At 40.7% G+C, this 22,725-nt stretch overlaps 2 protein-coding genes across 2 annotated transcripts; one reads left to right on the top strand and one right to left on the bottom strand.

Moving 5' to 3' along the window:
- Positions 1-347: 347 nt before the first annotated feature.
- Positions 348-12,121, bottom strand: LOC113032477 (glycoprotein endo-alpha-1,2-mannosidase-like protein). The gene is made up of 4 exons (XM_026185417.1): positions 10,677-12,121; positions 9,300-9,409; positions 2,865-2,941; positions 348-2,499 (listed from the first exon to the last, which is right to left on the bottom strand). The coding sequence occupies exons 1-4, from the start codon at positions 11,185-11,187 to the stop codon at positions 1,863-1,865; spliced, it is 1,335 nt and encodes a 444-aa protein (XP_026041202.1). The 5' UTR covers positions 11,188-12,121; the 3' UTR covers positions 348-1,862.
- A 2,239-nt stretch (positions 12,122-14,360) lies between these two features.
- Positions 14,361-22,725, top strand: lin28aa (lin-28 homolog Aa). The gene is made up of 4 exons (XM_026184602.1): positions 14,361-14,695; positions 15,598-15,770; positions 19,571-19,755; positions 22,063-22,725. Exons 1-4 carry the CDS (start codon positions 14,686-14,688, stop codon positions 22,280-22,282), a joined length of 588 nt encoding a protein of 195 aa, XP_026040387.1. The 5' UTR covers positions 14,361-14,685; the 3' UTR covers positions 22,283-22,725.

Below are 22,725 nucleotides of genomic sequence, written 5' to 3'. Positions count from 1 at the left end.
TTGTTGGTTTGTTTTTTAATCATTTTTTTTCTGGCAGCGTGAAGATTGCACTTCAATTGTTAGCATCAACACTTGCAGTAAATCCTGTTTTACAGTGTAGACTACTAATACTGGCACATTTGGGTTGTTTCGGTTGGCACATGGATATAATTTGTAGAATTCCTCTCATTTGAATGTTAATAATTGGAGTACATGATTAAATCTTCAGTGTCTGATTGGACCTTGATTAACAGATGGTACAACATTGGCAAATCCACAATAAAATTACATATTTTTTTCCCAGTCTCACAGTTTTCTCCATGCACAAGAAGCTATCTGAGATTTATTTCTGTCTTTATCCACTGGTGTCTGGATTTTCACTCAAAACAGCTTCTTAATGGAGGGTGAAATCAATAGAGCAATGTTAAGTGTTTAAAAAGGAGCAGAAACCACTTACTGGCAACCTGGACAGGGAAATCAACTTCGGATCATTCAGAGAACGCACTTTTATTCTCAAAAACGCCTGTCTCTGCGAAACCTTTCATTTTAAAAGCTATCAGAATCTTAATCAAGTCTATACAGAGGGTGCCCCAGTCAGTGGGCAGGTTTATATTCATTAATGCGTTCAATCACTTTGAGCCATAGACTTTCATGTCCTGACTTCTTGCTTCAGTGGAGAAAAAAAAGCAGAGTCCCATATGCTTACAGTGAAGTCTTTTCATATAGGAATTACTCAATCTCCAATTGTATTTGAGTAGATATCGGGTCTGTGGTGTAGTACTTGACACGTTATATGGGAAAGATCCCCAGCTTGAGACAAAGAGGAGACACAATCCCAGCCTCGGGGACTCACAAGCTTGTGCTGATGAATGGGAGGGTTGTGTCAATAGTACCTAGAGTAAAATCTGTGTCAGAGGCCTCAGGAAATAAAGGAGCGGTTGAAATTACCCAATTTTATTTGGGTAGATCAGAAATGAGTATTCTTGGTAAGTTAGTTTGTTGGTGAAGGATGGCAAGAGTAAAAGAGTTTATGAGATGGTAGTGAGACCTGTTGTGATATATGGTTTAGAGACAGCGGCAATAACGAAAGGGCAAGTTGTCACGCTGGAGGTGGAGTAAAAGATGTTAAGATTTTACTGGCAGAATGGACAGGATTGGAAATGAGGATATCAGGGTGACTCTCAGTTTGGAGGCAAGGTTAGAGAGGCGATGGTGGATGTGCTGGACGAAGGATGCTGAAGATTGATGCTTTCAGGCAGGAGGACGTGCAGATGGTTGGCGTGACAGAGGAAGATGTTAGAGATCGAGTGAAATGGATGCAGGGGATCTGCTGTGAGAAACTGTCATGTTCTGTGTTTTTACAAGTTGAGCTAACATGCTATAATGTTCCAAATTTACCTTTACAAATTATGATGTTGTGTGACAGTGACAAGTTGTAAAACACCACATCATCCCCATTTTAAAAAGCTCTCTGAACCTGGGTAAAGGGTCAAATTGTATGTTATGGATAAATGAAAACTACAGTGTCTTCAATTCTACTATTTCACCATATAAAGGGGCATGAGATGGTGGCTTACTGTATTTAGAAATACAATAAATTATCGGGCAGACATTTCAATGTACCAATTGTGTGGGGGAGATTAGAGATTAGAGACAGACCCACAGAGCATTTTACAAGTCTGGGTTTTTGATACGCTTTGTATCCTATCTTTGAATTTGCACACACATCTATAGGACCTCTCGCATCCAGCATGTTTAAAAAAAGGTAACAGCATGTCCTTCTGCACTCAAAACTATATCAATCAATCGCTCTCTTGCCTCCTCTTTCATGTGTGCACACACTTCCACTACAGCGTGCCGTTTCAAGTCAGTTTGATGAAAGCTCACATGAGCCACTGCTCCTTTTCTTTATTGAACTGCTCGGCCCAGCGGCGGGTCAGCTCCAGGTAGTGATCAGGCCCATGTGGCTGATAGTCCAAGTAAACCCGTGTCACAGTTTTTTTAGGCACAGCCCTTTCTATCTGCGTCCCCTCGTGCCATTCATTAAAAGATGTTATGGTGACAATCTCTGGGCGCACGTTGAGTGCCGCCTGCAGGGCTGTCTCGTAGTAACGTCCGTTCACCCTGTTGCGTGTGTTGTGGTTGTTCCATGGCCGAATGCTGGTGTCAATGTAACCAGGCCCCACGCTGGGGATAAAAAGGAGGTTGTTCCCATCGCAGAAAGCTTTGATGGCTTTCCAGTTCTGGTGAGAAGAGCCAAAGGAGAAGCCGTTGGAGGCAAAGTAAGTGTACATGCCATCGAAGCCGCCTGCCAGGATGTCGTGCTTATGACGCTCCTCCACAATCAGGGCTATAAAGACGGAGTCGTAAGCTGACCCACGCACGCTGTGGGAGCCAGTCGGTGTCAAAAACTCAGACCAGGACTCGGGTGGAGTTAGGTAGGAGTCATAAATGTAAAACAGAGGAAGACTCTTCCCTGTGCTGGTAGTGAACTTGTAGAACGCTCCGTGGTCGCCATACCTTAAAAAGAATATAATACAGAACATTTAACAACACAACAATAAACCCTACCACTGAGACAAAGAATAAAATATTGTATACCATTTCTTACTTAAACTGAATATCTTTTCAAGGTTTGGGACTTCTGAGTAAATCTCTGAAAGGTCCTCTTTTTCAGAGCAACCCCACATGTTAAAGTTAAAAGTTAAAATGGCTTTTGCTTGAAGAACTCATCCATAAGTCATGAAACTGGCTTTATATAAGCTGAAATGCACCCTAAAAGTATTTCAGTGTCGTAACTGCTGTTTTTCTTGCTATGCATGCAATCTTAATGGCTTTCTATTTGAGTTGACTCAGCGATGAAGCACAGCCAGACATGCACCCACCTGTCAATGATGTACTTGATGTTGTCATGCACACTCTGATCGTTTCGTCCTCTGTATGGTTGGATGTGGAATGCAACCTGGGAGATGATAAAGCAATATGCATGTTCATTTTCATTCATTATATAACTACATTATTAATTTATGTATCATTCAAGGTCAGCATTTACAGATGACCTCGAGAAGTATTGACTAAAAGTCAGGCGTTCCCAGGGGGAGATTCCTCATAGAAAGTTGACAAGAGTGACAGTAACTTCTCCTGGCTTGTAATCAATCAAAGTCTGACATGTTTCTAAGACAAAAATAATTCAATAAGGCCTCAGTCACACAAGAGGAAAAATAGGACCACAACCTCCATGCAACCAGGGAAAGGTGGTTGGCGAATGATTGGATTGATTTTTTTTTTTTTTTTTGCTATCTAGTTCAAAGTAGTTGGAGAGACGAACCATTAAGTGTTTTCAGAGAGAAACATGCATAAAACCTGAACTTACACTGTATTATTGTGTTACTTGCTTCTTATTTTTCCATCCATCCATCCATGAATCCATTCATTCTCTTATCTTCATCAGGGTATGATAATCTGATGATCTTGGTAAAATGCTTGTTGTTATTGAAAAGAACTAGCGGTGCCAGTTTGCTTATAACTGTATAAGCAATACATTTTCCACATTTCAGTCTGACCCAGTCTGTGGCTGACAGTGTTGCATTTAATGCATGGATTCCATGTCTGGTTCCAGTACACCACTACAGGTCAAGTGTGGATAGCAACATATTTGCAGCAGACAAAAGATTTGAGCTTTATCATCATTAATCACATTATTATCTCAATGAGATTGTTGCTGTTTTATCCCCGTTTTATCACTGTTTTGATGCACCAACATGGGTTTGAAGATGGTGACTGAGCGGTCTCAGACCTGGTCCCTATCTTTGAAGTAACCATATTAAAAACAAAGAGATCACAATTTGATTGGGCACGGATGCAACAATGTTGGTCACACCGCAATTACCAACCCCTGTTTTTGTAGTCAGATGGTATCACAGCTCATCAGACCTCTGAGCCCCTTTTCAGGAAAATGAGTTTCACGGTTATAATTCAGCAAAACATGTTAGTCATGCACCATTTTGACCTTGTGCAGCCCCAAAGCAATGCATGGCATCAGGAGTCTGGTGCCTTTACCCTTGTACCTTATTACAGACTCACTGCGGTTTTCTAAAAACCCTTTAATAAGGCTATAACACTAAGAAGGCTCACCAACACAAATGTTACCCACTTACACGGACATCAAAGCACCATGTTTCCTCACTGCTCCGTGTTCACGACAAAATGTGCTACACTATAATTGTTTTTCAGCCTGAGTGGTCTGCCTCTGGAGACTATTGTAACACTCACAGTTAATGCGTCTGTTAGAAATGGCCGTTTACAGTTCATGAACAAACGCAGCAGAGGAACAAGGGATATGAAGTGACATGTACACAAAAAGTGCTTAAGTTGAATATTTTAAGGTGCACCTGGAGAATTCAGTGACTTTGAATAATGCATGATCAAAGAGAAACACCACTTTTCCAGCACTGGACACTTGAGAGGAACAATGTGAAAGGAAAATGTCCTTTTTGAGATGATGGAAGCATCTAAAGGGATGTAGGCTGCCATTGAGTAAGCTAAACAAAGATGCCTTAGCCCACTTTACATGATCCAAGTCTTATCTTTGTTAAAAATCCAATGCTTGCAAAGCTCCACTAAACTATAGAATGGCATTTCACCTACTTGTTATTGGAAATAGATGTATTTTGTAGTTTTTCTGTAAGATCCATATTGTCGTTATGGAGTTAAGTGTAGCGTATTAACGAATTAATGGATATGTGTCCTGGACGGTCAGGATGGATCCAAATAACTGGATCACTTCTGCTACTAATAATGATACTAAGTGCTTTTATGTACAAAAAAATGTCAATTTTAACAGTGTAAGAGGCACTTTGTTTTGCAAAAGAGTAATTTGAAAAGAGATTGAGGAAGGAAGGTCTTGGGCATATGAGTAAATCATATTCTAAAATCAATATTTATGAAGCTAACTCTCTGGCAGTAACAGTGAGAGAAAATGATGGAGACAATAAGATAGTACAGTAAGATAAAGCCACAAAAAAATCTATGAGATATTACAGCTCGTGAAGCTGCATGATTATAACATGATTATAACAGAGGAAAATAGATACTACATCAGAGTACAGGCTACTAGAAAACTCATTTTCCCCAACGCGCTGGCTGATTACATTTTTGGTAATTTAGAAGTAAATGAGACATAGTCAACGCATTTTAATACCTCATAAACATTGACAGTGCAGTCTGGAACAGCCCCGGTGTGATTTGTGCTGAGCAGAGTGAATTTAGTGGCATGTCATGCAGAAAGCGCAAAGGGAAGGATATGCACCAACACAAAAATATAGATTCAGACCTTTTCTGACAGTTAGATCAATTTAATATCACTTTCATTCTACAGTGAATGAAGTCGGTGGATATACACCGAGGTTGTACAGGTTTCATGTACGAAAAAATGTAGCTACTGAGTGCATCGGGAAATAAGGAAGTGTGGCTGATGCCATCATAGGGCACCCATGGGCCATATTCCCCTGTGTAGCTTCATGGCCTACTTAGGAGATAGAACTTTTGCACCCCCTCAGGGTGCAGATTGTTCACAGGCTCAAACTGAGTCATGGGACCCATGATGCACATATCCCCTCTGCTCTTTTTCTCCTACCTCCAGTTTCCAATAACCCCCCTACCCTGTCCCCACCAAGCCGCCCCCACCCTGCCCTGGGCAAAAGGACTATTTCAGCTCCACTTCGAGCTGAGGTCAAGCAGCAGCACTGCTGTGGAGGCTCATGTGATGTGCTCTCCAACATGAGCCGTGTGTGGGTGTTACTGAGATGCTATTCAACTTATATAATAAAAAGTACATTGCTTTCTTTTGCAGCATTACCCGAAGAGGGGTCAGTGTGTTTTTAGCAATGTGGCGTGGGATCGCTACCAGGATGGAAGCTGGATTTGTTTTTAGTGAGCTTGCTCGTCTCCAGTTTCCATTCACCTTCAGTCTAACTTGTACATGTTCAATTAGGTCAAAAGCTGTATGCAATTCACTGTATTCCTCTTATCTAAACCTCCATCTATCGCTTTGGGTTCATATAAATGCGTTGTCAGCTCAGCATTACATCCTGCTGTCATGGAGACAGATCATGTCACTGGTCATTTGTAGCATTTTCCTTGTTTTTTTATTTTTATTGATAATTTTACTGCATGTTTAAATGTCTGAATGCAAACACTTCTTTGATTAAAAAAAGCATGTTTTTTCCAATAATTTCTTAATTTTAAAATGTATGTGTCATATTATTTTTCAGGCAAAAATGGTTCCAGCTTCTCTGATTTTACATTTTCTTTTTTGTTTATTCTTTGCTATTGAATACTTAAAGGTTATGAGTAAGTGTCCCCTAATGGGTTAGTCTGTCCATGAAAATCTTGGAAAGTTAATTTCATATTCATCAGTTACGAGTGCCAGACTCCTCCTCAGTTTGGAGGATTGCTGCTGCAACATGCAAGACAGCTCAGGTCAAGAAAGGACAAAGCTGGAAACTAAGGTACGCATCATAAATACTGATAGCTCATTACTCCTGGAGGTTCCTCCCTTTGTGATATTTTTTTTGTCTTTTTTTATGAATGTATTTTTCTGATATCATACAGTAGACTATCCAAGGTGGTGAGGACTCAAAACAAAACTGCTAATTCGCTCATGCATTTCTCAGATAAGCAAGCAGCCACTTTATGTGAGCTTCTTGAATCCTGATCTGATACATTTTTGGCTGCTGCCACTGCCCTCTGTGGGACCATCCATCCTCCTCACTTGGGCTTCCCTCCCACCTTTTGTCCCGCCTTTCAGTGGAAAAGAGCACAGAAATGATTTAAGGTTGTTTTTCATCAGAGTTCCAAATTATCAGAGCCAAAGTTCTTTACCTTGTCAGCATTTTGCTAAACATTATGCAAGAGGATGCAATCCAAAGATAAATGTAGCTCTGTGCAGACATAACAGTTCAAGAAAAACAAAGAGAATTGGAAGAGGATGCTTGGAAAGACTCCACTCAACTCTGAATAATTTCATTCCAGCGCTTTCTGGAGACTGCTCTGATTGTGACCTTCTGCGCGTTTTCATTAAACACAAGGATAAGCAGCTCGTTCTTATTTCAGTAAGATACTCCAATATGCAGTTTGAAGAAAACGTGTCACAATCTGTTTTTCCTCACGTGCTTTTATGAAAATGCCATGCTTGCTGGGTGGATGATGACAATAAAGCGTGGCATTAAATTCTGTCTATTAGCTTCTCTACTGACAGCATTATGTGTAAAACCTCATCAACTCAGCCATGCATGTCTAATCCCTGCATTCTTGTCTTGCCCTTGTAGAGATGCATTATTTCGTTGCCTTCAACCAAACAGAAAAAACTCCCCAGTATGATATTAAATCTGACAGGCTAGCCCGACAACTCTTCTGCCTCTCATCGGAGTTGTTTATAGTGAGAATGAGGCCAGTTTGTGGCCGCATCTCTGCTGAAATCAAATTATGTTATCTGCACAACAGAATACAAACACCAGCATGATAATGACTTGTGTTGCAATACTGATTTGTAATTAACCTCGGTGATAACTTTTGCAAATTGTAAATACAACTTGTGAATAATGATTTTTGGTCTTGTGCATTAAAAGGTAAATATACTTCAAGAGGCTCACGGAAATATTATTACGTGTGTACATATTTGTCATTTTTAAACTATAAAATTTTTCAATTATAAAAATATTCGATTATAAATTACATATATTAAAAAAGAGCAACAAAATGTCATATTTAGAAGCTGATATTAGAAAATGTTCGGTAATTATTAAGATGATTAAATTAATGAATTAGATGTACAAATGCAGTGGTGTATTATTAATGGCACCTGCTTTAACATGGGAAAAGTCCTCAGATCTTGGCCCTTAAGTCATTTTTATTCTTCACATTAGAGCATACAGACCTGAGAACTTTCTTAATTTATTTCTAGTTCCTTGTTCCGATCCACAGTGCTGCTGAAAATCCCGTACTGCTAGCACCTCACTCTTGTTCCCCTTCATTGTCTTTCTTCGCCCAATCCCTCCATTCGTATTTGGTAAGCATCTGACACGAATCATATCTGATTACAAGCAAACACTGGCTTTAATAAGCCTTCAATACAGTGCAGCAGGGGCACCAACACAGACTCAGCTATGTCCGCTGTCATTTTCCAACCTAATTGGCAATTGGTCATGTGGTTTTACCCACATTCTGCACCGCCTCCCACGGCTCTCCACCCCACTAATGTGTTCAAGAGTTCATTCAACAACTAATCCAGCGGCAACAGCAGCAGCTCTTTGACACATTTTATGCTTTAATGCTAGAGACGAAGTCACTGCAGCCGCAAGTATTCCGAGTCAAATCCTGAGTAGCAGTGAGCAGCTTTACAGGATGCAGCACAGCAAGTTGAGAAGGCCTTAGCACCCACAAATTCCACATATAACACTGGTTCGAGATTACTATCCTATGCAGTGTTAAGCTCTTCATATGCCTCCGTGAAAGACCAGTAATCCTTCTTTTGGTCCCGTGTCACTGAGGTTTTAGAAAGGGTAGTGGACAGAAATTCCAATTTTTTTCACATTTGAGCCTCAACTTTGGCTCTTGCAACAGTTCAAAATAAAAATAGCAAAATAAACAATACTTTGGACACTGTTACAGCTGTTAGGAATTAGGAGAAGCCTAGCTGCTGCCATCTGGCCTAGATTCTATATCGTGGTGATTTGCTGTACATTAATCCATCAGCACAGTATCCATGCGTGTTGGGCAGTAGCTACTGTTGTGTAGTAGTACTAAATTGACACTATGCTTTCCTTTTGAGAGGCAGTATAGCCATATATATATATTCTTTTTGTTATAGTCTTTACCTAAACACAAATCTCTAGAGATGCATCTCCTGTATTTCTTAAAGGACATGCAGAATAGCTGCTGAGTGACAGAAATGACAGAGTCACTGGTTTGTTTTCCAGGAAGTTATAGTCCTAAAGTTAAAATGAATTTCACAAAATCTAATTTCTCTAACAGAGTTCAAAGCTACTGTAAACTCTGTTGTATTTCTATATGATCTGAGCTTACTTTAGTTATACTTTGGCAGTATTGTTATATAGTGTGCTATCTGATTTCCTTTTTATTGGTCTGTCTTTTAGAGTTTCAATGAAGGTCAATGAAGAGGAAAGAGAAAAAAAGTTAATGTTTAAAATAGATGATTCATCTAAGAAACATCTCTCTCTCACACACACACGCACACACACACACGCACACATGCACACACACACACACACACACACGTAAAATGTGCTGACACTGCTTACCTTGAGGTTGTGTCTATATGCTGCATCCAGTACAGCTGGTACCAAATCCTCAGCAGGTTCCCCATTGTCATCAGCTACTCCAGGAGGATACCAGGACAGGACCAGAACACCTGGAGGGAGATAAGCACTTGATCAAAGATACGAATTAACACCTCAGAGCACCATCACCTTCTGATGGGAACATACAAACAAAATGTATATGAAGCTCTAACAATATTATTGTATGGATTGCTGAAATGATGCATCGATTTCAAGCTAACTGTGTTTATGTGCAGTTATTGTTGTCTTGGAGTAATGTTGCTTTCTCTGCGATCATCCTTTAGTGTCTCTTTGTGGTTCACAGCAATACAGTACATCTGCTGATCTATGGAGGACAGTCAATTTTTTAAATGAATATGTACTTGTCATCTTAGGACTATTTATTATGCCTTGTTTTAGTGGCAACAGTTTGAGTGTGTGACAGCTCATAAATTCATAAACTCACGCTGGCTGAAAAATGGTTTTCTATCAGCCACAGCGGTGCCTGGCAAGAGGTAGGAACTGGCACACTGTATATGCACTCACAACTAATTTATTAAACTCATGTCCACTTGCTGTGGAGCTGTGGAGACTATTAGATTACAATAGCCAAACATGTCTTTGTGTATCAAGAAGACGGCTACTGCTATTCATTTCAGTGGCAGGAAATCAGTCACCAAGTCAAGCAGATCTATTTACAGTTGAGTATGAGGTCTCTCATTAAATGGAAGGTTTTAATTAAGCAACTTTGAGCTGGACCTCCCATGATTCCCAGGTTTCAGGGTTAGATGACCTTCTCATCACTCAAGCCGGTGTACAGTAACCTACTGCACCGCAGGACAGACACATCAGGGCCTATCATGTGTTGGCTGCTGATGGCTGACACACTGCGCTGTTACTTGACACCAGGGAACAAACTTGTACTGAATTTAAGGGAGCCATACAAGTCTTTGATGAGACTGCAACACAACTATTATCAGTTCATGACATTTAAAAGAGATAAAGGTACTTGCAGAGATACTTTGGGGCTTGGTGATGCTTTAATACTAAAGTAGTATAAGGTTCAGTTTTAATATAGATAGCTAAACATCTTTAAAAACATTAGTTTGCTTCTGATGTACACCTCAATGAAGGATGAAAGCGCAGCAGCAGATATATGGGAACCAAGCATGTGGGGAGCTGTCCAGTATATGTGTGGTGCTGAAAAATGTGTCGAGCCCCTTCAGCTAAAGGGAGGCAGCTTTGTGCTTACAGAAGCCACATTTCTGTAAAGCTGCTGTGCACAAATAACAACACTCAGCTCTTTTTTGTGCGTCTCTCTAAGAATTTCAGGGTGCCGGTTTGCATTTTTTACAGTACCTGCTGCGGATGCTCCGATCTGCTCCATGTGGGACTCCAACACATCCGGATCCCGCGAGCTGTACGAATTGAGTTCGGGGTAGAAACTGGAGCCGATATCCTCGGGCGGCATGTGTTTCCCTCTCGGGTAGCTGGATGCGATCTTAGGGTCCCAGTGCGGGACTAGGATGTGATCCCAGTGAATGTATTTACCGTCCATATGTGGGTTGCCGTACCACATATAGTAGAAAATATGAACATCATAAAATATGGTCCCCTCGGGGCCGGTGTTAGACAACACGGCTTTGGCGTTGCTGCCAGGCGGACGGGCTTGACCCGGGGAAGCGGTCCCATCACGGGACACTGAGCGCCGGTCCATCTTTCCTCCGATCATCGGCAGGAGCTCCAAGCCCGGAGCCAAGTCCGAGAAACCGTCACTGGGCTTCAGGGTCCTCAGTCCCATCATGGTCCCAAAGATGAACAGCGTGAAAAGAAACAGAGCTATGCACGCTTTCCTCCTCAGTCGTGCCATGGTTGGCTAGAGTGGCAGGAGCTGCATACGGCACGGACGGAACCAAGAGCGCAAATTAAACCTGCGTCCTGCTTCTGCGGCCAGATGGAGTTCACCACAAACTACGAACTACTCTCCGAAGTGTTTCTCGTCGCATCGGCTAAAAGACGAGTCTACATGATTGCACTCAAACCAGGGAGGACTACCCTACGTAGTTGATTAAGGAATTTTTTAACTTTCTTCTGTTCCGCATTTCGATGAGCTGCGGATTTTTTTTTTTATCACTGCAACGCGGATCTATACCTCTAAGATAAGCCCGAGCTACAATTTTTTTGTTTTAAATGCCACAGGCCAGTTATTCCTAACTTAAGACTCTCCTCTCATATTTCTTTTCCACGCTGTCACTCACTAAGACGCTTCACCGCTCCCGTGGACCGCCCCCGCCCATCAGCTGCTCCATCCACCTGACTTCCGACAAAAAACGGTGTCTAAACGCAGGGGTGATGCTCTCTGTTGGTCATGCCCGGAGAGGCTTTAAAGCCTCCGTGCTTGGTTGGCTGGTGTTTCCTTATGGATGCCAAAGAGGCGGGACCCTTCTCGTTCACCGTTTCTAAAGTTTACTCAAAAAGAAAAGACTAAAAAGCAACATGGTTATACCCGTTATGTAGCCTACTGTTCTTATCAACAGGTCTGAGGCCACAAGACTATGACTCATCTCTTAAAGGTGACATTAACTACTATTTTCTCATAAAGTTGTTTTCACAGTTAAACCTAAGGTAGGTTATTAGATTTTTATTTATTTTAGTCGGCACTTTGTACTGAGACTTATACTGACATCTAGCGGTCATTTTATAGAACACTTTGTGTTGTGCTAAAAAGTGATTTCTTATGTTTGTTTGTTGTTGTTGTTATATCGAATACCTTTATTTATATTGACAAATAGACTGTCGTAAATAGGATTTATGAAGGACTGATCTCTCAAGAAAAAGACATCTGTAATTCCAGTGAGATTAGTCTTTCACTCTTTCTTTATTTTCTTTTTACAGGATAAATAAAGGATAAAACAGTCAAAAAGATTCATGGCTTTTACCTTGTGATAGGAATGTTCTTCCTACCTCAAAAAGACTTGCTATCATTCACGAGAGATATGTTGGACTTTCTTTTTTTTGGACAAATTATAGACTAACACGTTGTTAATAACAGTTTGAATTCCCGCAGTCATTTTCTGGCAAATACCGGAAATCCGTTTTTGGCAGACGAGAAATAGCAAAAAAGTATGTTTTGATGTGCTTGTAAAAGACGGATAGGGAACTCATTACATAAATGTGGCTTGTTTTCCATTTTTTAAATTAATAATGTAAGTAGTATAACAGTATTAGCTGTTGTTGTTGTTGTGTAGAGCTTCTTTTTTTTTGGGGGGGGGGGGGGGGGGGGATTGTAAATAAACCTTGTCGCAAATATAATAAAGCGCCTCCTGTCGTCAGAACAAGGTATCTTTGCGCTCTGTTAGGCTTTTGGCATTCAGCTATATTGTCCAAAAGCAGTGTCTTTCGGTCATGCTATTAGGTAGCACTTACGGCTCTCTCACCCCACTATTGGAAGTTCTGACGTCCTGACACTTTATTAGATTGTTTTCTTTGCACAAGAACTCCAACATGAAGTGGCAATAAAAATATTCACGGCCTCTGTGATCATTAGCCAAACCTCTGTAAAGATAAATGTAGTCAGTTAGTGAACTAGTTAGTAAATTATGCAAAAACATACAACTCGTGCCTTCGACTTATACCACTAAAAACACATTTTTCAAACGAAATTACAAAACTAAAAGTAAAAACTAAAATAAATACTAAAATACTGTTGATTAAAAAAAAATAAAAAATAAATAAAATAAAATAAACGTAACCACTGATTAATAATTTTCTTCTCTTTCTTTCTTTGAGCATGAAGTGCAGCTTCCATATTAAATTAAAATATATTATCCTGGGGCCACAAACACGCGTTTTGTGGGTCCACAAGAGGTCGTTGTGGTAATTGTGATAAACTGGGAGCCACAGCCTCCTCTCAGTCATCAATCACATATTTCCATTTCAACAAATAAGTAAGTAAAATACAACAGAAAACGGGTATATTCAATATTATTTAGTATTACCAATTTAGGCCAAATCAGTGACAGTAATAAATCGTTTTTATTTAGCAAACACACAAATAAATTAGCAAATGCAAAACCCTATCTTTTATATTTGTTGGTGTAGCATAAAGCAAACGAATTACAATTTCAAATACATCCATGTGTCCGTGTTTTATAGACAACAGTATAATACATGTAAACGAACTTTGCGTATTTTTTCCCTTTTCTGCAATCTTATCTGTCATTTCCAAAACCTTTATAAATGTAACAACACATAAACATCACCAGTAATACGTTAATAGCACCTTTTCAATCTTTTTTATTTTATTTTGTTTTTTTAATTTAGGCTGAGATAAATTTGCTTATCCCCCCTCCTGTCTTTAAAGCATCACTCATTTCACAAGGACGCAATTCAACAACACACTTAACGTGATGTGATCGATCACTATTGAGCCATGATTTCGTTTTATTTTCGTGAGGTCGCCTTCTTTTTTTCATTCTTTTTTGCATAAACTGCTTTGCATGCTTTTGTTAAATCCGAGTTGTTGTTGTTCTCTCTCTCTCCCGTTTTCTTCTTCACGCCTTCATCTTGCTTGTTTGACTCCTTTGAGCTCTTCCTCCTCTGCTGCATGTGGAAAAAAACCGTCCCCCACTCACAATTTCATCTGGATTACCATTAAACCCTCCTAGGAGAGCAGTTACAGGAATCTCTGATTATAAGGAAACCAACACACGTGAGAAGTAATATGACATAGATATAAAATGTAGATATTCAAATCCATTATTATTATTTTTTAAAAGAACATCTCAAACTAATTGCTTCAAGTAGAGTGTTATACACCATTTAATTCTGGCCTTTTCATCTATTACATGCAGCTTCACCTCACTATTTATATTTAAATGAAATGCTTAAAAGCTTCAAGTCTTACACGAAAATGTTTGTTCTAGTATCCGGTTTTATTTAAATAAAAGTTGCATTTTAGGCAGATAAATGCCTCACCCTGCCTATAAAATACATTACAGATAAATTTACAGTAAGTGTAAACTCACTACTAGAACAGATGCTTAGGTTGCAATATAAGGATGTTACACTGGTTACAGAAGTAGTGGTCAATCACAACAACAAAGGTGGTATAAGAATATTATGCGTATTATAGTGATTGGCCACTTCCCATGTTTGGGCTCGTCCATCACGCAATATGCGGTGTATCCCTGGGGACTGTAATTGTGAATCACGTGGACGTGACCGAGTGTTTGGGGGTTTTGTTGGGTGGGAAATGGTCATTTGTATTGACCAACAGAGCTGGCCACTGCAGGAGCGCTAAAAGGCGTCCAAAGAAAGGGGAGAAACGGCAGCAGTGGACACTGAGATTAAACCATAGCTCCCGAACATGGCAGAAGGTATGCTGGCAGGTTTTAGGGAGTTATCTCTGGGAACGGTTAGAGCGCTTTCTGGTGGGGCAGGAATTCGATGTATTGTCTAAGATGTTTTTTTTTTTGTTTAGCGAAGGGGGGTCGGGGTCTTCACAGAAAAAGAAATTTCTCCCGGTGACCCCCCACCCCTCATTGTTTAAGGGGGATAGGTTGCCAGCCCCCTTTTGTTTACCTCCCTCTCACGCTTTCCCTCTCGCTGCGCAGCTTCTGCGTTTCACAGCATTTTGCATGAAAGTGGCAATCTGCGAGGATTACCCAGTTTGAGGGCTTGTACACTGGATACTGTAGCTTGGGTGCTGATTTTGACTCAAGGCAGAACTGAAGACATGGGTTCCGTTTCTAAGAAGCAGCTCCGAGGTTGGGTAACTTGAGCTACATTTTGAGTTACATTTACTAGTTTTTGCAAGTTAATTGAGTCGTTGTACCTGTGGACTGTGTGCTCGATTGCAGCCGAACGTTTTAACGCATTGTTCACACACTTGAACGTTAAAATGTGCAGTCCGTGTGTCTATCAGTGCTTTGCATTGTCTTTAAAATTTTGTGCATCTTACGGGAAGGGAGAATATTTTTGTTTCCTTTTTGCGCTAATGCACCAGTTCGTTGTGCATTCGCTGAAAAAAGTCGCATGTTTATTCCCCTTAAAAAGTTGGCTATAATTTATTTCAAATTTTGCGAGAAATACAGCCTAATCTTGTTCATTGTATTGATTCGTATTAATTATTGATTGGGTAGCCTAGCCTAAAGGAAATTTTGCATTTCCGTTTTTTAAAACCTTTCAATTTCAAAAAAAACCTTTTGCGTTTTTAAGCATCGTCACCTTCGCAGGTTTAAAGCTTTTCTGTAGTAATTGCTAAATTGTTTCATCGTAGGAGTGTGTAAAACCGAGGAGGATGAAGGACCGAGTCCCGAGGAGAATTCAGAGTCTTTCCACGGGGTCGGTGTGTGTAAATGGTTCAACGTCCGCATGGGTTTCGGGTTCCTGTCCATGACCAGCCGGGAGGGAGAGCCGCTGGACGAGCCGGTGGATGTGTTCGTCCATCAGGTATGATCTGCTTTTGCTCCGACGTGGTGTTTGTTTATTATGTGAAACGCAGCACTGGTGGTGGCGGTGTGTGGACCAGCTCCTTTGCATCCCAATAAAGATATCTAAAATGTAAAGGTAAAAATATGTTTTCCATCTAAGCAAGTAAAATCTCTCCACACCAGGAGATCAGAGATCAATCTTATCTTCTTCCAGTCTTCACTTTCTGTGCTTTTAGACCTAGTCCCAGCAGCAAAGGATTGTGGGCACAAGTTAAAACATTACAACAAACAAAAACTTAAAGAAAGCGAGGTTAATCAGAAATCCAGTCCTTCAACAGGGAGGGCACTGAAAGACATTTAAAGATAAAAAATTGCTACAACGCCGGAAACGTCTAACTGTTAAATTGATGCTTTTGCTGCGCGGTGGGTGTTTCTCCTTTAGGGGAACACGTGTTGCAGCCAGAGGGGAGCAGCGGGCCTCCCTCGTGGTTTTCAGGACGCTGACACAATGTGATGGAGAGATGAATGTGCGGTTTTTGTTGTTCATTGAAGCCAGCGCACTTTTAACAGGCTTACATCCATAAGCCTCCTGAGCTGCATGAAAACTGAGCCATTAAGGAGGAGGAAACGTTTAATTGATCTCCATCTGGAGACGTGAACAATCAGTGTGCATTGTTTTTGTGTGTGGGTGTTTGTTTAGATTTTTTTAACCATTTATTTTCCACCTGCGAACAGAATTCTTTAACACATCATTTGAGCAACCTATTGGGGTGGTATCTAAAAAGGGTTACTGATCCTGATCACTGCTTTTCAGATTAAACACATTTTAAACAGTCAAACTTGAGGTGGCTAAATACAACACAGTCACCTCACACACTTTTCCCCCCCCCCACCTGGTGCTGCTGTTCCTACTTTTAGTTTTAAAGTAGAGCTTGAAGGCTCATTCCAACACTTTTATTCACCTTAAAGTTAAGTGTTTGAGTTTTTGTTTGTGTGTGGGTGTGGGGAGGTCCCTTCTCCTCCTTTTTCATCTCAGTGAGCTTCTCCATTTCTATCTGATAAGATAAAGGTTTCGCATGTGAATGAGAGGCATTCTCACTAGCTGCCCATTCACCTCAAAGTTCTCACCATAAAGTGATTAAAGGCTCTTTGCTGTCTGCTCAACCCCCTCTGTGTGTGTGGCAGAGGTACACTAGATCTGTAAGTCAGTGTAACACACCAATTTAACGAACACCCTGGTAAATTTCTCAAAATTGTTCTCAAAGCATCATGGGAAGATGTGTTCCTACATTGTAACACTTAGTTTTGATCTGCTTTTTGCATCATTTAGACTTATGCTAAGATTAAATAATGCATAATAAATAAAAGCACCTACATAATATACACAGCTATAACACAGGTCTGCCATCCACATTTCATTATAATAAGTTTGCATGTCCTCTCAAGCAGGTCTTGCTCGTTTCTGTCTTCCTGTTGCCTACTGATGATGATGCATATAGAAACATTTAATTGTTCTGTGGAACAGCTCTGATATGTTTTTTGACTATACACAGGAAGCTGGTATTTGATTACTCATATTGCAAACCAAAAACATCAGTTCAGTTGGCAGAAATGTAGATTAGTGCTCCAGCAGTCGCAGGGACTCAAATGAAATTAGAACCAGCGCAGGTGCCATCAGTATAGATTCATACAAACGGTCATATGCTACTTAAAAACATTAAAATCACTGTTCAGAGTTATTGAACTGAATGCTTTTTACAAATGGCCACATGTTTGTCTTTTAGTTTGAGCTTCCATTTGCATTACTATAATATCACTGGTGTCATTTTAGCCAGTTATTTCTCTTACTGTCTTTTAGAAAACCTGGACACATCAGTGATTAATGTACAGGGGTTATTGCAAAAGAAAAGGCCTCAGTCCTAAAATTAGTGGCCGTGTGTCAAGGAAAATTAACTCCCAGGGTCCTCTGGCCTTTGTGCAGGTGAACAATGGGGCCATGCATTCGAATGAAGCACCCTGTGGCCGTGACCGAGCCCCTGTTTGTCTCAGCGGTAGTCCCTTTATAGTCCCTCACTGCTCTGATGTCTTTCTCTGACTCAGTTGGCTTCCAGTCATCTTCTGTTTACAGGTCCTTCACTTTTAAATGGCCCCATCCTGATTCTGTACCTGCATGTGAGACTAACCTGGTGTGTTGAGGGTCCGTTACTGGGGTAAGGAAGGTCACACGTTGAAGAGGAAATGGTTAACAGTAAGCAGCACAGAGAGGCCTGATGGGACTGGGGCTCTATGGACGTCCACGCAATGCCACTCAATTGTCATGGCTCACCAATCATGTTTCCTCGCTGCTCAGGACGTTGCAGCAGATGCTCAGCTGTGACTCAGTGTTGGAGGATTAGAACACATCACTTTTGTTTGTTTTGTTTCTCACTGATGGGGGTGTTGCTAGTTGGCTCACTTGGACCCCCGCCTGTGTTTGTAACGATTTAAACCTCAGTTTTAACCACTGGTGTGTCCTAATTGTTGTTTAATATAAATCTGCGTTTTGGAGATTAACTACTTGTCTCCTTTTAAATTATAACCTGTCGTGGAATATGATTCCCTGTGGTTTGGGCAAAGAAAGAATGCAGACCGATGGTCGCACGTAATAGATGGATGATAACTCACTCCAAAAAAAAAAAAATAAAAGAAAATGGGATTAATGCCTATCAAAACAACCCCATAATTAATGGATCGGTTTTCCTTTGCCAGCAGTCTGTGGTATGAGTGACTATTTAATCATATAATCGCACTACGGGAATTTTAGAGAGGGGTTTCCCATGTTGTGTTAGCCAGTCTATGGGATTTATCCTCAAAACTGCACCACACCTTCCCCTTTCCTTCATCTCTTTCCTTTCTTTGGGAGTCCAAAATGTTTCTATAAGGACACTAGTATCTAGAAGATGATCCTATTCAAAGGTCACTTCAGGTGAAGGCAGTATCAGTTAAAATACAGTGGATAAAATGACTGATTAAGCCAAGAACTCGTAAGATCAAAATCATCATTATATCCAAGTACCGATATGAAAGAGAGCTATCAATCATTTTTGCATTCCCGAAACTTTTATCTTCCACCTCTTTCTGCCAAGCAACTATTCATGGAATGTCACCCTGACCCCCAACCTCACAGAGAAGCTTCACCCCACCCCCAACTCGAACACCAACCCCTGCATCCTGCAGTTTAGGGTTAGTGGTGGTGGTCAGTGTGTTAGAAGAGCTTTGTGATGTGGGTGGGAAGAGGGATCAGGGTGGGGGCAGCAGTTTGGAATTTCTTTTAAAGGGGGGGATGGGTTGAAGGTTATCCCCACCAGGTTTACTACTCAGACAACACCAAATAGACAATGCAGCGTTAGGGAAACAGTGCTTTGAATTGCAAATCGGTGTGTGCATACTGCTGAGTAGAGTGGGAACAGCAAGCTTTGGTGCTTGTTTGCTCATCATCAGGTGAGGCCTGGCAATCACCTTAAAATACTAAATGCCTGATAAGCGCAGTTGGCCTCTGATGATATCACACCGTGAGGAATGAGTGGGGGTTGATCTCAAGGGTCAAAGTCTCCACAGGCTCAACGTGGAGGTGATTTGGTGTGATATTAGGAGTTGTAAAACATCCAATTATCACTCTATATATCATACAAGATATCTACATGTGATGGAGAAACACATCGTTTATCAATCAGCACTCTCCCATGTTGCAAATGCTTTATACACTTGAATGGCCAGAAAACTCAAATTCATGAAACAGTTACGCTCATGATGGAAAATCTCCCTATGTTCCCTTTTCAGAGTAAGTTGCACATGGAAGGCTTCCGCAGCCTGAAGGAGGGCGAGGCGGTCGAGTTTACCTTCAAAAAGTCATCCAAAGGTCTGGAGTCACAGAGAGTGACCGGACCAGGTGGCATCCACTGCGTGGGCAGTGAGCGGAGACCCAAAGGCAAGAAGGTCCAAAAGCGGCGTTCAAAGGGGGACAGGTACGCATGGATGAACTGGGACACGACAAGAGAAATATCTTTAATTTCTTTCAGTTCCATGTTCAATTATTTGAAGCATCTTGGTGTCAGATTAAAAAATAAAATTTGTGAAATACTTCTATGGTACACTATATGCAAACTGTACTAATAACAGCAGAAAAAACATCACTAACCCAATAAAAATAGCTCTAAAGCTAATTAAAATTAGCAGTAAAACTTCAACACTCATAAACTTTACACAGTAACACAGGAATAAAATATTTCAGTTTTACTTTTTACTTCTTTAACAACAGCAAAAAATAAATTAATTAATTTAAAAAAAAATCCTGCACTTTTTTTGTTGAGTTTGAAGTAGATACACAATGATGTTGTAGTTTCTCCCTATTTTGCTTCCTCTCCCTTGACCCCAACCCCCACATCTAGCCCTAGTAAGGGTCACATCAGCAGGCTTGACGTGTGACCTGGATCAATAACTGTTTAAATCTGCTGGCCCCTGGTGAATTCAAACCGACCCACTCTCCATCTCCTCCAAAACCTCCTCTACCAACCTCATTTGATAAAAGCGTTGACTTCAAAATAACTTTAAAATCCTGTTTTAAAAATCAAGGTGCTAGTTTGATGTTATCAAAATAAAATATGTCGATTTTTTTTAAAGGCGTTTCTAAAAGAAATTTAAAAAGTGATAAATTTAATATGTCAGTACTAATGATTAATATGTTATAAACGGAGAAAACATCAGCTTCTGTTCAGAAGGGGGAAAAAGATCAAAAGGCAAAGGCAACAATACCCCTCCCAGCAGAAGAAAAAAGAACTAAGGGGGCCTTGATACTCGGGATAGTCTTTGAATATTCATTTAATGCAGGGTTAGAGGTGTATCAACTTTACCCCCTCTGTCAGTTGTGATTACAGCCAGAGAGTAGTGAGTGTGAAAACAGATCATTACTGCCTCAAAGAGTCCTGGGAGGGCTGCTGTGTTCAATACTTCTCCCTAGACTGTGCTGATCCAAAGATATCATTCCCCTTCAGTGTATTTCATTATGCAACACTGGATTGGGTTTCATGGATGTATGCGTGTGAATAATTGATCATATTTATTACCTATATGGAGATAATTATATCAATTTTCGCTTCACCGGGGTAAAACACGGCACCTTTTTGAGGGTATTTGTACATATACATCTATATATTTATATGACTGAAACAAGGGGAAAAAGCCCTCCTGTCCATTTAATTGATAACAGATGTAAGAGCCCTGCCAAGGGGGTGAAGGGTCACTGTTGTCATGGCAACGGTGTATGAGTAAAAGCAAGAGAGCTGGGGGGCTGGGATGGGATTGGGGAGGGGTTGGGGGTCAGAGTTCAGAGGTCATTACTGCAGCTTTTTTAGACAAAGGGACCACTTCCCCTTCCTTCCACTTGCCTTCTGATGGATGCTGATGTAGGGAGCTTCTGTGATGTGATGGTATAGACCTTGACACCACCCCCAACGACCACAGCTACAAAGCCACACTGACCCTTTGGCAGCCGCCCTTATCCAACCTTATCTGGTGCTACAAAGGTAGCAGAGGGTCCACAGAGCCACATACTGACCGCCCCACGCCCACAACCCATCTGTCTTCTGCCCCTGTACGCGTGGCCATGCTATAGATTACAAACGGTGGACAGTGGGCACCTTATGGTCCTACCTTTGATACAAAAGCATCTCAAGCGGTTCACAAAACTTAAAGATCCATGGTAACAAGGTCCGCATAAAAATACCAGGTTTGCCACCCAATTTATGTCTTCTAAAAACCCTCCTAATCAAAACAGACGCTACTGAAATTTAATGGTATTTTTGGTCAAATAGAAAACTTTTAAAAACATTTCCTTCTACTGTTTCCCTAAAGACTTAAAGTATGACCAAATGCAAACTCATTCATTTTAGGTGACATGTTGCCATCTAGTGGTAACTTAAAAGCTTTAAGTTGAGGGCTTTACGTTGTAACTTGCTGCAGCTTTAAAACCTCAACATGCAAAAATGTCTCTTAGTTGTCACATTAGTTACTACTTTTTGGTTGGTATAGAGTTTGATATCAAGCTGGAACATTATCTGACCTTAAAATGTTGTTTTCAGATGTTTAATCACAAGCAGAGTATTATTGTATCACAACATTGTGATACAATAATACAATAATACCACATAATAGGTTGCTTCATCTCTTCTGGATATGGAAGCTATATCATATCCAAATACAGAGATATACTTGTGTTTCCTGCTTGTTTTCTTGAGACCACTGCAGGTTCAATAGACGTCTTTCTATTCTTTCAGATGCTACAACTGTGGAGGCTTAGACCACCATGCCAAAGAGTGTAAGTTACCTCCCCAGCCAAAGAAGTGCCACTTCTGCCAAAGCATTGACCACATGGTTGCCAGCTGCCCAATCAAAGCACAACAGTCTTCACCGGGTTCTCAGGGAAAACTGTTCTCCTCCAAAGGAGACGAGGAGGAGCACAGCCAGCAGGCACCACCTACCGAGACCTCTGATTAAACACAGGATCCGACTCTGGGGAAGCACAGAGGCCAATCAAACTGCTTTGATGGAGTGGAGGGAGACTCAATCCCCTTCCACCTGTTGAAGCTGCTTTTGGAACTACCTCAGGTTAAAAATACTCATGAAGAATGTTGCTGAAGTCTTTTTTTTTTATTTGGTTTTTATTTGGTGTAACACTCAGGAATACTGCTGTACTATTGCACTCAGGACGCTTGCTTAATGTATGAATCACTGGTATTGGGGATTGGAGATTGTAGTGAGCAATGCTATGTAATGGATGATCTTCAGGAGTTTACGTAGATTTCTGTTATATAATAATGTGCCTCTGCTGTGGGCATTATACCTCTTCTTCTTTGAGTAATACTCAGTGTGTTTAGTATAGCTACACTTTTGCTGCCTTACCATTTTGTTTCCTTCCCGACTGTTACACCTCACTATCC

The sequence above is a fragment of the Astatotilapia calliptera genome, chromosome 11 (assembly GCF_900246225.1).
Source record: "Astatotilapia calliptera chromosome 11, fAstCal1.2, whole genome shotgun sequence".
In the NCBI taxonomy this organism is placed as follows: domain Eukaryota; kingdom Metazoa; phylum Chordata; class Actinopteri; order Cichliformes; family Cichlidae; genus Astatotilapia; species Astatotilapia calliptera.
This window is presented reverse-complemented; position numbering and strand designations above follow the sequence as displayed.

Coding starts and splice junctions, on each gene's coding strand:
- lin28aa (XM_026184602.1), top strand. Junction 15,771..19,570: donor TGGATGTGTTCGTCCATCAG/GTATGATCTGCT, acceptor TTCCCTTTTCAG/AGTAAGTTGCACATGGAAGG. Junction 19,756..22,062: donor CGGCGTTCAAAGGGGGACAG/GTACGCATGGAT, acceptor CTATTCTTTCAG/ATGCTACAACTGTGGAGGCT.
- LOC113032477 (XM_026185417.1), bottom strand. CDS start 11,187: ATGGCACGACTGAGGAGGAAAGCGTGCATAGCTCTGTTTCTTTTCACG. Junction 2,942..9,299: donor CATATAGACACAACCTCAAG/GTAAGCAGTGTC, acceptor ATCATCTCCCAG/GTTGCATTCCACATCCAACC. Junction 2,500..2,864: donor ATCAAGTACATCATTGACAG/GTGGGTGCATGT, acceptor ATTCTTTTTAAG/GTATGGCGACCACGGAGCGT.